We start from the raw sequence: 12,543 nt of genomic DNA, 5'->3' as shown, positions 1-12,543 counted from the left end.
GTTACTTCCTCTTACCCGACCTTCACAACCAACACGCTATTCAGTACAGAGTACTCCGTAACAGGCCTAGAAACTCTGCAAAATGTCTTTCATACGACGCGGAAACATCTTGAAAGCACTTCGAAGCGTCTTGGCTCATGCCTAGCGCACAATCCTCCTCGGGGACAAGCCTTGAACAGGCAAGAACTGCATCTCCATTTCGCTCCTTATTCCACCAATGGTGGAAGAAATTCCGTGAGCTTGAATCTTGGGGATTGGTGTATGAAAAAGCCACTCTAATATAACTGGCCCTCAGTTGGAGAAATATTCAACTTACTATGCTCTTAGAAAGTAGATGTTTAGATAGCAGCATGTGCTCACAATCATTCATATCAACCCTGCCATAACTCTAGTCAGCGCTTCATCCTCCGCTTGAAAGGCATCAATTCCATCGCTTTGTCCGCCGTGCGGGAGAAATCCCTCCGTCGCTAAACCATCGTCTGTCCGTGGATCAAAGTATAACCCTCCCGCCATCTCGAAGAAACTTGTTAAATCCTCACAGCTGTTCTGGTCAGTCGGCGTAGCAGTCAAGGAGGATGAAATGGGCCCCAACAGCGCTGATGGCTGTGGGGTAGGCAGGCCAAAAAGATGGTGGTGTCCCTGAGGGTGCGGTGAATCACATGGCGTAGTGAGAGACAATGGAGTTGTTTCCTCTTGACCCAAACGAGGGATCTGAGTTGGATTCTGTCCCCGCCGTAGTCGGTGTTTCTGCCTACTTCGCGGCGACTTTGCGTCCAAGTTAAGACGAATGAGCTTCAAACTCCGGATAATCTTCTGGAGTCGGCGAGAAGTATGCGCCCGCGTGGACGAGCGCCGCACCATATCTACCGCTGCGTAGAACTCCGGTCGACAGACCTGACTAAAGCGGGATGGGGCATGAAGCACAGCAAGGAAAAGAGCGGCCAGCGCAGAGATAAGAAAATAGTTGAACGGTTCGGGCCGTTGAAAGTATATATCAGAGACCTCGCTGAAGTAGGCCAGCATATGCACCGTGCTTTTTGCAGTTTCGACAGCGACAGATGCTCCAGGGACGTTTGTTTCGATGCTTTCACTGCTCAGCAGGTTCTGGCGGTAAACGAGGATCCGGAGTTGGTTGGCTTGTAGGGCAAGGAGCACTTGAAGCATGGTCATCCTGTCCGTCTGTGGAGTGGACTCGTGCTGTGAGGAGGGCTCGAATCGGAGCTCGCTGGGGATGGACTGAATCCACTGTTGGACCTGGAAGTCCAGGTACGAGCAGTATTCAGAGGTTGCGGCTCGAGGGCGGCTACGCCATCCCATCACAAGTCCCCAGATCTTAGTGCTGAGTCGTGAGTAGGTAATCATACATGTTAGATAGGGCGTGGCGGCGCCTGGTTCGGGGAGGTTTGTGTCCATATCGGAGTCTTGGAGGGCGAACGGTAGGCCTGTTCCAAAGGACCATTTGCGGTCTAGGACGTAGATGCACCAGAATAGCCTACTAGCCCAGGTCCACTGTAATTCTCCAGGAAATACGCCTCCTGTCCGCAACCAGGTTTCTTGACGGTGGAGACCAAGCTGCATAGAGCCCCGAACGGCCAACCCGATAACACGCCATGATATCACTTCATCATCGCGGTAGGAGTGGAAGATGGACTAGAAGGGATGTTAGTAATATATTCAAAAAAAAAAAAAGGGGGTAATAAGAGAGATCGAAGTACCAAAAGGGTCAAGATAAGAAGTTCCTTCATATCCACTTCTGGGACCTTCAGGCGTGCTGCAAACCGGTCTTCCACGCTATCAGCCAACAGTGCAGCCCGTTCACTCCGGCCATGAGATTCAGCTAGAAGTGCTGTAGCCAGAAGAATCTTTAGTACCTCCACATCACGAGCAAAAAACCAATCTTTGTCCGTCATATCAGGCGATGTTGGTCCCGACCTATCCCCATCCTTATAGAAATCAATCACATATGTGCGCACACTTTCAAGGTCAATACAAGGGTACATTAACCCCACATTATCCTCATAAACCGTCACCAGGCGGAGAGCCTCTTCCTTGCCCAGGCATCCAAGAGGATCACTAGTCATGGCTTCAACATCAGACACAGCAACAGGACTAGATGCTGCTGTTGATTCTGGATTATCCCCGTCGCTATCGTCAGCCCGATTCTGTCGCGCCGTAATTCCGAACTCTGCACTTGTTGGACCTATATAATCAGGTGATAGCGGCCGGTTCATGATACGTTGCAGTCCGGCACTGAGTGATGTTGATGATGTAGAGGCATGGTTGCTGGCATGACTTGGAGTACCAGAGGTCGCCTCCAGCGCACGCATGCGAGCAGACATGGCACGCATCTCACGATGCAGTGCCTCGATCTGCTGATTAAACGCTCTAAACTTTGTCGAGATTCTACAGAGAAAGTAAGCAAGCTCAGATTAGAAATATAGACCCCCCCTTTCCCTCACAGAGGAATTAATGGGTGAATTAGCCCACTCACATATCATCCTGAACGGGATCATCCAGCGGCGTCACCAGCGTATTGCTTGCCACATGGCTGCTGGGGGTGTAGATGCATTGGGTGTTCTGGCGAACACACCGAGAGCAGACACGTTCGCCGTCACATTTCAACTTCCGGCGTTTGCATTCATTACTATAAACAGGTTAGAGTGAAATGTCCATCAACAGGAACGCTTTAAGACTGGTAAACATACCAGGCCAACTGGGTGTACTTGGCTCGTTTCCTGCTCGGAGGCGGTTCCGAAGGGCTCCCTCGCTTGGGCGTTGCGCCCTCCATGATTTCCGACAAATTGACTAGGAAAAGGCGAAAAAGATTTGGGTGTGATATAACTCAACAATATCTAATCAGGCTTGAATGCAGGACAAAGTTGATGGTGGAATCTGGATGGACGATGAGCTGCAAAAAGTTGAGGTTTGTCCTCAAGGTCGGAAGTAGGCGGAACTAAGATTTCTCCTGGAGTCACTAAATATGATAAAGAAAGAAAGGAACTATCAAGTTGCAGTCCAATAATGCATCTACCTTCCATCATTCTAATGATAAGGTGTAGCATAAAACTACTCTACACAAAATATCAGCTTTCAATGAGATCCCAAATCTCTTACCTGCTGGTCGGAATGTTCCGATTCTTAAGACGCACATAGATCTGTTAGGTAGTTTACACCTATCGTTCTTTTAAAACCATCTACTATGATCAAGATTACTCTCCAATGTTGCAATAATATATTGATTAAATGCTACTAGTATATAGTTACAGCAAATCGGGTCGTTAGTCATACTTCAACTCTCGTTCCCCCCTCCGACACATACTCTACACTTAGATATGTGCGTTGCGGCAGCATTCCGAACCACTCACTACCCTCGAGGCTGCGTCCTTACCCGAGGGCACGTCCAGGGATGGGTTCGCGGTGAAAAAGTCAGCGGGCTTGATCATAAGCTGGAAGATTTCCACGGGCCTGGTTTCGTAGTCAGCAATCAAAATACCGATGGGCAAAGGGAGTGAGTAGATCCTACATCACAGGCCAATCCTCCACACGAGGATTATGGGTGATACCGAAAGTACTCCAGACAACTACATCAGTATCATTCACCGAGTCACCACGCTTGACGGCATCAGATACACCGTCCACTTCCTTCTGGCTCTGAAGAGTGTAGCGTCCGCCAGCGTACAGCTCACCATCACGGTGCTGGGTCACCCAGACATGGTGCTGAGCAAATTGGGCACGCTGAGCCTGAATCGATTTGGGGTCAGCCAACAGTCGTTGCGTCGCCAGGGGAATGAACTTGTACGCCACGGGCTTCTTGCTGATGGGGTTGATCTTGTGAGGGTTGATCATCTTGACCGTCCGGTTCAATTCAGGGGCAGCGTCAAAGTAGCATGCGCGCTCAATGGTCTCAGAGGTAACTTGGTAGAAGTTACCGTGGGGGTTGGTGGCCTCATTCATGGGAACAGGGTGTGACTCTTCGATCTGGACCGAGTTGGTCGGTCCATCAATGGCAGGGTCCATGCGAACACAGAAGATATGCTGGTGGTTCTGAGCCAACACACCACCGCTGACCACATTACCATATTCGCTGACCTTTCCAGCGTCGATGTTGACCACATTCAAAATGCCTGTTGCACGGGACTCAACGGTGATACCGCCAGATTGGTCGAACTTGTAGGCAAAGATGTACTCATAGTTTGCCAGAGTGATAATGAATTGCACAACCAATTCGCGGTTGCGAGTGACGACTGCACGACCTGTTCTCCAGTTGGAGTGCTTCCAGCCAATGCCACCATCTTGTTCGTGCAAACAAATAGCATTGGGAAGCTTCCGTGCAGTGCCGTCAGGCCCAGTGAGAATCGCATCGAAATACTTGATAACTCCAAGGCAGTCACAGCCAATCGATAGATTGTTCGCCATGTTTCCGCCACCACCATCTCCAAAGTCAAAGGCCTGCTTGCGGTGGAAGGGAGGACGGGGGTCAGCGTATGGGACAGTCTGTGGCAGTTAATGGTCAGCTTCCTCCGTCAGCTTTCACGAGCTGTGCGACCCACCATCTCACTGATACCAAGACGGTGCATGACACTGCGGCCATCATACCACACGTCGTGAATAGTGGCACCTTCGCGGGGGTTGAAGGCAACACGAAACCGCCATTTCTGCCACTCAACAAGTGACTCATTTGTGATACGAAAGGATGGTCCCTCCGGCTGGACAACATTAAGCGGCTTCAGGTCCTTGCGAGAGCCTGCTGGGAGCAGCTCAGGGATGTAGTCGGACGCCTTGCAGTGTCCAATAATGTCGCGCTTGAATGTCTGCTCGCGCAAACCATCACCTTTACCTCCAGTAGCTGGGCGGTCCACTCGGATAATCTCCTGGGTATGAGCATCCATGACAGGAATCAGCGGCAGGGGGTAGGAGTAAAAGTTAGCATCGGGGTGTTTTTTGCTTGCGTCCTGCGCAAAGCAAAGACCCTGGAAGTACCGCTTGTTGGAATCGCTATAGTCTAAACCGCCATATGGCCATGGCTCAATGACGACTTCAAATCCTTCTGGCAAGTCAAACTCGGCGAGAGCGGCCTGAAAAAGCGGAGAAGCGAAGCAACGCTCGACGAGGGTATCAAACTCGCTCCTAGACAGGGAATCAGTAAGCGATCATGACGATATATTGACTGGAAACAAACATACAGACTCAAGGCAGCATGATGCTCCTTGCCAATCACCTGATGCTTCACACGCTTCTTGGCCACTAGATCTACAACGGACTCTTGGTACGAGGGAACTCGGTCGGCGCCAATGACATCGTACTGGCACAGAGCAAGGCGAGGAGGGCGTGGAGTAGTTGGACTCAGACAACCAGAGTGCTCAAGCGCAAGGAACTCAAGAAGCTGAGCTTTGGGAGGCTCCTGGAGAAAGATCTCACGGAAGTCGACGACGGTCTTGGGGTGCTCTGCGAGGACGAGATCGCGCGCAAGGTTAATCTCCTCCTCGGAGAGAATGGCCAGGGGATGGGGCACCATGATGAGAGACGAGTTCGAGGAAGGAGACACAATGGGAGAGAGAAGAATTGGCTTGAGATCGAGGGGAAACCAAGATAAATATGTTTTTTGAATCCCAACGCCGTTCGTTATCTACGAATGCGGAGGGCTCGGAACCCTCGCCTCGGAATTGGCGGAATGTTCCGTCCTCATAGACATTGATATTGAATTATGCGGGGGATGAATTACATGTTTTTTCAAATCAATAAACTAAATGACAGCAGATGCTGAGGATGAGGGAAAGGAAAGGAAATCAATTGACCTGCTGATAAAGTATACTATATATGTTGTCATACCTAGGTATACTACGGAGTCATGCTAGTAAATCCAGGATAATTCCCAGTATGAATTCTGACTGATATGAGAAGGCTATCTGAATACATATCATCTAGTTAACTATTGACTATCTAGGCAACTATTAATTAAGTTAACTAGTTAGTTAGTTAGTTAGTTAGTTAGGGACTTTGATTATAAATGCACAAACCACTGGTTGAGCCAAGCATTACATTGCGAGTGTCAACTCTGGTCCCCCGTCATTTCTTGCTCTCAATTCCTTCACCACATGGGGGTTCATCCTGTATTGGCTTCCTGTTTTTCTTTTTTCAGGTCTTTACGTATCCAGCCCGGTAAAGAGCAGCATTATCTACCAGAATGCCTACCAGTAGGCAGCCCGTCACGGATCCCCTACTCGCGGAGGCATTGGCAGACGAGGAAACGCCGCTCCTGAGGCGTGAGTCCATCAGTTCTACAGCCCCGGTTCCTGTGTCGGTGAGAAGAGGATTGGCAATTCTCCTCACCATGGGGCTTTTGGTATTTATCCAAGGTAGCGTACCTCAACTTGTCGGGAGATCGCACTCAACATGTACTAAGACTTGGTATAGCTACCAACATGTCAATGATGACAACGGCGCAATCTGAAATTGCGGATGATCTGGATGCTTTTGAGGAAACCACATGGTTTAATTCTGCTTACATGGTAATATTCTATCTCCAATTGCGTGCTAGGATGAGAAATCTCAGACCTGACCGTGCCCTGAAAGATTGCCATGTCCAGCGTCACTCCTTTAGCCGGACGACTCACCCAAATATTTACGCCTCGGATCTACGTTCTGTTCTCCTGCATGATCCTATCAATTGGTCTTTTCGTCACTGCCTCGGCTCCGAACCTATCAGTTTTTCTTCTGGGTCGAGCTCTCAGCGGTTTTGGCGCTGGTGGCCTTCTGATCACCGGAATCATTTTGACCCTTGACTTGATCAGTACAAGAAGACGGGCTATATTTATTGGCCTAGTGAACCTGGGGATGACCCTCGGGGTTTCATCCGGAGCTGTTTTGGCTGGCCTGATAACTCCAACATATGGATGGGTATGCCCCATCCCGCTCTGATGCCAAAATACCCAGTTCTGTAGCGTAGTATGCTAACCCAGATATCCCAGCGTCTCATTTTCTGGGTCCAAGCACCTATCACTGTGGTTCTCGGGCCAATTCTGTTCTTTGCCATTCCTTCCCATCCTCACTTTGAATCTGGCGAATCGAAAACAAGTACTTTCCTCCAAAAATTGAAAAAAGTGGACTACGCAGGTGCATTAACTTTGGTAAGCATTTGAATACAACTACGAGTCTATATTATTGCCTAATCTGATCTTTATTAGACGGCATGTATCTTTCTTCTGCTATTTAGCCTTGCTTCTCCGCAAATCCTGATCACACCGATACTGCTTTGTTTTGTATTTTTCGCTGCCTTCTGGGTTATCGAGTCCAAATACGCCTCTGAGCCTATCGTTCCGATCGAGGTGATTAAAACCCGGAGCGTCTTGCTTTCCTGCTTCGCTGCACTAGCTGCAATGACGGCCCGCTGGGGGGTTCTTTTTTATTCTCCCGTCTACGCCATGGCAGTCCGGGGCTGGTCTCCCGCATCTGCTGGGTTAATCTTAATGCCAACGAATGCAGGTTTCGGACTTGGAGGCTTGGTCGTCGGGTGGACGCATATTCACCATGGACAAAGCTATTACCTGTGAGCTTTCCCCGGAAATCATCTCCTTCCAAAAGCTAAGCGAAGTCCCCGTTATAGGTCTAATGTCATTGTCTATCTTCTCTTCGCCATCTCAACCCTATTACTCTTCGCGCTTTCTACGCAGACATCTCCCGCTGTCGGCTATATTGGCGCCACGTTCTTCAACGGTTTCATAATTGGCGCGTCAATGAACTATACCTTTGCCCACATCCTCCACCTCACGAAACCAGAGGTTCATTACATTGTGACCGCGCTAATGGGCATGTCCCGAGGATTCGCGGGTAGTTTTGGATCAGCCATAGGTGGAGGGTTCTTTCAACGTGAATTAAAGAACGGCTTGGAGACAGGGTACGCGAAGCAAGGTCTCTCCGGCAAAGAGGAAATTATCCACAAACTCCTCGGGAGTCCAGCGTTAATAAGAAAGCTGGATAGCGTAGATAGAGAGGTTGCGATGGAAAGTTATGAACGCGCCATTAAAATGCTTCTTTTGGGGGGCTTTGTGATCATACTACTGGCAACTGTCGCTCAAGCAGGAACAGGCTGGACGCCTCCACAAGAGGAGGACAACAGTGTAGAGGAGGAAAGCCCTCTTCACGAAGACTAGCAGACATTCTTATCGCATGTTCATGTCATGTACTATAACTATATAACAAGAATTATACATCACTATGAAATGATGCCTTGGTGCCTTGGTGCCTTAGAATCTTGGCAGTGCATTTCCCCGTCATCGAGTTCGTCCCCATCCAAAACAACCTCATCCACAAGACAGATATTGCTTTCTATCCATTAGCCTATTTTTTTCAGCCCTCTCTTTCTGCCGTCCGCTTCATTCACTGCAACCATCATGCCCCGCGCCGTTCGAGGTAAGATTATGGTCTTCAAGGGCTTCCTCAGCCTGGCAAACGCTAACCATCGGATAGGAGTGCTCATCGAATGCGATCCGTCAGTCAAAGCCATCATATTAAAATACGACGAAGAGAGACATGACTACATCGTGGAAGACTTGGATGACGACCGCCATCTGGTGATCAAGGAAAGTCAATTGCAGAACCTCAAAGCACGACTAGGGAGGGTGAGAACCCAATGCAACATTCTGGGTTAGCAGTGACTCTCGCTAATAACATGATAGGAGCTTGACGAGAAAGTTATGCAGCCTGAAGAATCCGAATCTGAATAAACTTGGCGGAAACCCCGCCGAAATCTTCATTTTTTTTTCCCCCTCCTCCGTCTCGCTCTCCTATTCCCGACCGATTGATACGCTTCGACTGTATGCTGGTCGCGGCACCGCCTTGTGAAGGATGGCGAAACAAGACTATTCTCGTCGACCCTGTTGACAGCTCGATTTTTGCTGGGTATCGATCCATGACATCTTAATTCCGCGCACACGATTCCAGAACAGAGTCCCAATGACTACGGTCAGCAGCTGTTTTCACCAAACTATAAGTTCTTGCGGTGATCGTTTTCTCCCCCGTGTTACAGCAATCAGCTGCAAATACCAGACATCTATTCGCCCTAACACACGTGTCACCCGGGTGTCTTCTCTGATCTTATGAGATGTTATAGAATAGGGCGTGGTCTATCCTGGTTACCGAACACGGATTAAGTCCACTTCAATCCGTCGCAAATAACGATGGCTATTTCTCGAACATCAAATAAGCTCGCTTAGCATAAATAATCATGGGATACAGCTGAAAATGATCGACAAATAGGTGGTTTAGGTTGGGCTTCAGAACAGAATCACTCCCGGCATAGGTTGGCACACTGACAGAGAGAGGTAAATTAGAAAGTTTGTTCTAATATTTGTTTTCTAGTATAAAAATGCCAACTTTATAAACTCTTGAACTCTTCAAATCTTCTAAAGATCCTCAATGTGAGATGTATTTACATTAAGAAATCTTAACTCATGAACGGACCCAGCACATGTCATGACCTATGACATCATGGGATCAGTGGCTAGCTACCGGAGTATAACTACCTGGTACAAACCGAAATTATCAATTCATTTCTTATCCTAATCCCATTGCATATTCTGAAATATAATCTCATCTAGAATCACAATGTCTCCAGCTCGCAAAGCAGTCATTGCTATCACCTCTGCACACGCCCCACTTTACCCAGAGGGCAAGGAGACAGGTACTCACGACCACCGTCTGTAACTAAAGAACAACTGCTCACATTCAAACAGGCCTCTTCATCACTGAAGCCTTGCACCCATTTAACGTCTTCCGTCAAGCAGGCTTCGATGTTGATCTGGTTTCCGAAACCGGAACCTACCAGGCCGATTGGCTGTCCCAGCAGAAAGACTGGCTGGACGATGAAGACCGCGCTGTTTGGGAAGATCACTCGAGTGAATTCCGCTCAAAGCTTGATCATTTATATAAGCCAAGTGATGTCAATCCATCTAGCGTGAGACTAGCTGTTCCGCACATTATTTACCTGGGCCAGAGACAGACTTGGCTGACCTGACCTCTTCAGTATGGACTATTCTTTGCGTCTGCCGGTCATGCGTCCTTGATCGACTACCCAGATGCTAGAGGCCTACAAGCTATTGCATCCAGGATCTATGCTGATGACGGAATTGTATCAGCCGTGTAAGCTCCCTTCCCAAAAGCGACTGGCCGACTATATGCATAAAAAGCTACAATGGTAACAAATATACACAGGTGCCATGGGGGCGCTATTTTCCCCGGAATCATTGACTCCAGCACAGGGAAACCCATCATTGATTCCTGCCAAGTCACCGAGTTCACCACTCGCGGCGAGGAAGAGGAAGGTGTCCTTGATACTATCAAGAGCTGGAACCGACCTACCATTGAAGCTTCCGCTGCGGCCTCTGGAGCTACATGTTTGTTTGTGCCTTGACGTTTCATGCCCTAGGCCATTGATACTAATAAAGAGATGCGCAGACATTTCACCTCCTGGACCGTGGGACGTATTCACTATCACCGATAGACGCCTGGTGACTGGCGCCAACCCTGCTAGTGCTCATGCTACCGCTGAAGCTGCAGTGGAGGCTTTTGACAAGCTGTAGAGTAAAAGTTGGCATTTTCCTGGACAATTTCTTAAGTATCATGGAGGATCGGGTGTCCAAAAGGATAAAAATGTATCTTTCATCCCACAACTCGACATGTAAAGCTATATAATATCGATTTTCAAGTACCAGATATTCCAATATACTATCTGGACGTTCTATGCCACAGTTAATATCCCCGTCCCGACCAGCGCGTTAACACAGGGAGAGCCAAATCCCACACAATGACAAACAAGAGACCGAGCCAGACGAAAGTTAGAACCTCTTCGAAGCTAACGTGGAAGAGCTTACGGGAAGAAACAAGATTCTAAATTTAAATTAGCACAGCTGCAAGAAAGAACTACCCGGGGATACTCACCCTAAGCCGGGAGTTACCACCAAACAAGAAAGGTGGCCTGAAGAGATATCATGGTGGAATGACCTCGATGCCTCTGGGCGGATATTCCCCGCCCGATCAAATTCTGGTAGCCAACCGGACGTGTACTTCTCAAAAGTAACCAGTTCGAGTGGACGCCTTTAATGTAAAGATTACATCAAATCAGGATGGAAATGCCAATGGAAAAGCACCGTGGAATGCAGAAGAGGTAAATGGCGACAGTGGCTGGTATCACGTGATGGCATCGAATGCCCGAGAAATCTCCAGCGCTTCCCACGACGGTTCAACCACTCTTTGCTCGAAATGTCGCGATATATCAAGCATTTTCTAGAACCGTTGCGTGACATCTCGATTAACCGACGTCGACATCATGGGAGCTTCTCGAAATGTGTCCAGGGGGTTATATAAGAGCTCCCAAACTCTCATCTGTCTGTCCCCTTCATCGCCATCACAATCACCCAACCAGACAAACTCCGAGATAACTCATCAAACACAAGCTCTTTAGCTAGTGATTAATTCAAACCTCGCTACTCAAATCATACTTGACTCTCAGTCCAAATTCAACCAAAATGTCTCTCTTCCGATCCATGCCCACTGCCGGAGACTTCTCTCCTCTCTTCCGCCTCCTGGACGACTACGATGTCCACCGCTCAAGCAGAGGCCAACCTACTGCGGTGCGCACCTTTGCGCCGCGCTTCGATGTCCGCGAGACCGAAGATACCTACCACCTGGATGGCGAACTCCCTGGCATCGCCCAGAACGACATTGACATCGAATTTACCGACCCGCAGACTCTCGTGATCAAGGGCCACTCCGAACGTGAATACCACGCCGAAGCTCCCCCCGAAGCAGAAGAAGAAGAAGAAGAAGAAGAAGCCCAGGGCAAAAGCAGCGAAGTTATCCGGACCAGCGGGAACAAGCCACGCTTCTGGGTCAGCGAGCGCTCTGTGGGAGAGTTCCAGCGCACCTTCAACTTCCCGACTCGCGTCAACCAGGACAATGTCAAGGCTAATCTGAAGAACGGCATTCTGTCTGTTTCGGTTCCTAAGGCGGCGGCCCCGAGCTTGAAGAAGATTACCATTCAGTAAGGGGAGCCAGCCCAACACCAGTACGAATCCTATTTTTTTTTTCTTTTTTTTCCGAGTGCAACTTTGTTATTTATCGGTCTGGGGGAGTTTTGAATTGTGTGGATCTGTTTTCTTTACCTTGTATCATAATTATCCTGAATAATAGTTGTGTTGATTTGATAAGGTACTAGGAGAATGACATCATAGTGCCTACAACTTCCTCCATTCAGTACAAATAAACATCGTATAAATAATCCATATTATGATCGGATGTATGTAGCTTAATACATTCCTATTTTTAATATGAATAGTAATCAATTAACTAATCGTAAGAAGCGTGAGAAACTGAGCCGAGGCACGTGAAGCTAACGACCAAGAATAGCTTCATCTGAGCGAGCTCAATCCAACACCACCTCCTCCGCAAGGGAGATAACTATATTCTCCAGCATCACGGAGATGACGACGCTATAAAAATCCGAATATATTACTATATCCTGGAACCTTTGTGGTATCTGTATGTATC

At 48.4% G+C, this 12,543-nt stretch overlaps 6 protein-coding genes across 6 annotated transcripts; 4 read left to right on the top strand and 2 right to left on the bottom strand.

Moving 5' to 3' along the window:
• Window positions 1-149: 149 nt before the first annotated feature.
• P175DRAFT_0476870 (transcription factor domain-containing protein) lies at window positions 150-2,718 on the bottom strand. Its single transcript, XM_040895295.1, has 2 exons — window positions 1,716-2,718; window positions 150-1,650 (listed from the first exon to the last, which is right to left on the bottom strand). Exons 1-2 carry the CDS (start codon window positions 2,346-2,348, stop codon window positions 367-369), a joined length of 1,917 nt encoding a protein of 638 aa, XP_040752957.1. The 5' UTR covers window positions 2,349-2,718; the 3' UTR covers window positions 150-366.
• Window positions 2,719-3,261: 543 nt separating this feature from the next.
• On the bottom strand, window positions 3,262-5,579 carry P175DRAFT_0500460 (putative copper amine oxidase). Its single transcript, XM_040896961.1, has 4 exons — window positions 5,184-5,579; window positions 4,551-5,127; window positions 3,524-4,494; window positions 3,262-3,465 (listed from the first exon to the last, which is right to left on the bottom strand). Exons 1-4 carry the CDS (start codon window positions 5,513-5,515, stop codon window positions 3,327-3,329), a joined length of 2,019 nt encoding a protein of 672 aa, XP_040752956.1. The 5' UTR covers window positions 5,516-5,579; the 3' UTR covers window positions 3,262-3,326.
• Window positions 5,580-6,054: 475 nt separating this feature from the next.
• On the top strand, window positions 6,055-8,213 carry P175DRAFT_0456321 (putative MFS multidrug transporter). The gene is made up of 6 exons (XM_040894626.1): window positions 6,055-6,356; window positions 6,415-6,509; window positions 6,574-6,897; window positions 6,969-7,127; window positions 7,185-7,546; window positions 7,604-8,213. The coding sequence occupies exons 1-6, from the start codon at window positions 6,185-6,187 to the stop codon at window positions 8,148-8,150; spliced, it is 1,659 nt and encodes a 552-aa protein (XP_040752955.1). The 5' UTR covers window positions 6,055-6,184; the 3' UTR covers window positions 8,151-8,213.
• A 177-nt stretch (window positions 8,214-8,390) lies between these two features.
• tfb5 (TFIIH complex subunit TFB5) lies at window positions 8,391-8,723 on the top strand (the record flags this gene model as incomplete). Its single annotated transcript, XM_040899839.1, has 3 exons — window positions 8,391-8,409; window positions 8,467-8,618; window positions 8,676-8,723. 3 exons carry the CDS (start codon window positions 8,391-8,393, stop codon window positions 8,721-8,723), a joined length of 219 nt encoding a protein of 72 aa, XP_040752954.1.
• A 411-nt stretch (window positions 8,724-9,134) lies between these two features.
• P175DRAFT_0191476 (uncharacterized protein) lies at window positions 9,135-10,893 on the top strand. The gene is made up of 7 exons (XM_040892540.1): window positions 9,135-9,298; window positions 9,358-9,679; window positions 9,732-9,952; window positions 10,022-10,137; window positions 10,210-10,391; window positions 10,453-10,578; window positions 10,682-10,893. Exons 2-6 carry the CDS (start codon window positions 9,604-9,606, stop codon window positions 10,575-10,577), a joined length of 720 nt encoding a protein of 239 aa, XP_040752953.1. The 5' UTR covers window positions 9,135-9,298; window positions 9,358-9,603; the 3' UTR covers window position 10,578; window positions 10,682-10,893.
• A 518-nt stretch (window positions 10,894-11,411) lies between these two features.
• On the top strand, window positions 11,412-12,379 carry P175DRAFT_0191011 (Hsp20/alpha crystallin family protein). The gene is made up of 2 exons (XM_040892539.1): window positions 11,412-12,061; window positions 12,212-12,379. Exon 1 carries the CDS (start codon window positions 11,523-11,525, stop codon window positions 12,039-12,041), a length of 519 nt encoding a protein of 172 aa, XP_040752952.1. The 5' UTR covers window positions 11,412-11,522; the 3' UTR covers window positions 12,042-12,061; window positions 12,212-12,379.
• The last annotated feature ends 164 nt before the right edge of the window (window positions 12,380-12,543 follow it).

Source organism: Aspergillus ochraceoroseus, assembly GCF_002846915.1.
Source record: "Aspergillus ochraceoroseus IBT 24754 chromosome Unknown P175scaffold_3, whole genome shotgun sequence".
NCBI lineage: Eukaryota > Fungi > Ascomycota > Eurotiomycetes > Eurotiales > Aspergillaceae > Aspergillus > Aspergillus ochraceoroseus.
The sequence above is the reverse complement of the archived record's forward strand: the minus strand, read 5'-3'. Positions and strand labels throughout refer to the sequence as shown.